Source organism: Trichosurus vulpecula, chromosome 8, assembly GCF_011100635.1.
Source record: "Trichosurus vulpecula isolate mTriVul1 chromosome 8, mTriVul1.pri, whole genome shotgun sequence".
NCBI lineage: Eukaryota > Metazoa > Chordata > Mammalia > Diprotodontia > Phalangeridae > Trichosurus > Trichosurus vulpecula.
Genome location: NC_050580.1, coordinates 183558115 through 183559075, shown reverse-complemented (window position 1 = coordinate 183559075; position 961 = coordinate 183558115). Strand labels below are relative to the sequence as shown.

The window sequence follows — 961 nt, the reverse complement described above, 5'->3', positions numbered from 1 at the left end:
TTTCCTTTCTATGATGATGGTTACAGGCACTGGACTAGAAGAATGGGTATTCCAAAGGCTCTTGGGTAATGGGTTCTGTGCTGTCTCCATCAAGATGAAGGGGAGATAGTGATCCAAGTGCTGGTATTAGTTTGTTTTCCTGTCTTTTTCTCCAGGTGCCATACTGCTTCATCTAGGCTAGCTTGCTTACTATGTGGAAGAAAATTGATTGGCTCTTTGGTGAAGGTATTGCAGGCTGCAGCCGCGTGGAGTCGCCAGTCCCTGCCTCTCCTCCTCCTGACTCACCGCTGTTCGCTCTTACCGAGGAATAAGTCGGCCGGGAAGCCGCTCCATTGTCATGGCATTCAAAGACAACGGCAAGACCCTTGTGGAGCCCGAAGTGGCCATTCACCGGATCCGCATCACCCTCACCAGCCGCAATGTGAAATCTCTCGAGAAAGTGTGTGCTGACCTAATTAGAGGAGCCAAAGAAAAGAACTTGAAAGTGAAGGGACCTGTTCGAATGCCCACCAAGACACTTCAGATCACAACTAGAAAAACTCCTTGCGGTGAAGGTTCAAAGACTTGGGATCGGTCCCAGATGAGAATCCACAAACGCCTTATTGGTTTGCACAGTCTTTCTGAAATTGTTAAACAGATCACATCTATCAGCAATGAACCAGGTGTAGAAGTTGAAGTCACCATTGCAGATGCCTAACCAATCATCTCTTTTAATAAATTGATTGCAACTATTAAAAAAAAAGAAAATTGATTGGCAGATTATGGGAATGTTTGGCCACATATCCACAGGAGTAGGTTTCCAAAACGAGAGACAGGAGACCTGGACTAGAGGCAGGACTGAAAGTGTGGTGATACTGCTGCTCCCAGGGCTTCTATACCTTTCTATTGGTTACTAATTGTTTCTAGTGAAGAAGAGGAAGGGGGCTCCTCTTCTGTAGTGGTTTCTCCTATCGATGATGGT

General features: G+C 46.1%; 1 protein-coding gene across 1 annotated transcript; it reads left to right on the top strand.

Annotated features, from left to right (window-relative positions):
• Positions 1-337: 337 nt before the first annotated feature.
• On the top strand, positions 338-699 carry LOC118829935 (40S ribosomal protein S20-like). The gene has a single exon (XM_036736757.1). It carries the CDS (start codon positions 338-340, stop codon positions 695-697), a length of 360 nt encoding a protein of 119 aa, XP_036592652.1. The 3' UTR covers positions 698-699.
• The last annotated feature ends 262 nt before the right edge of the window (positions 700-961 follow it).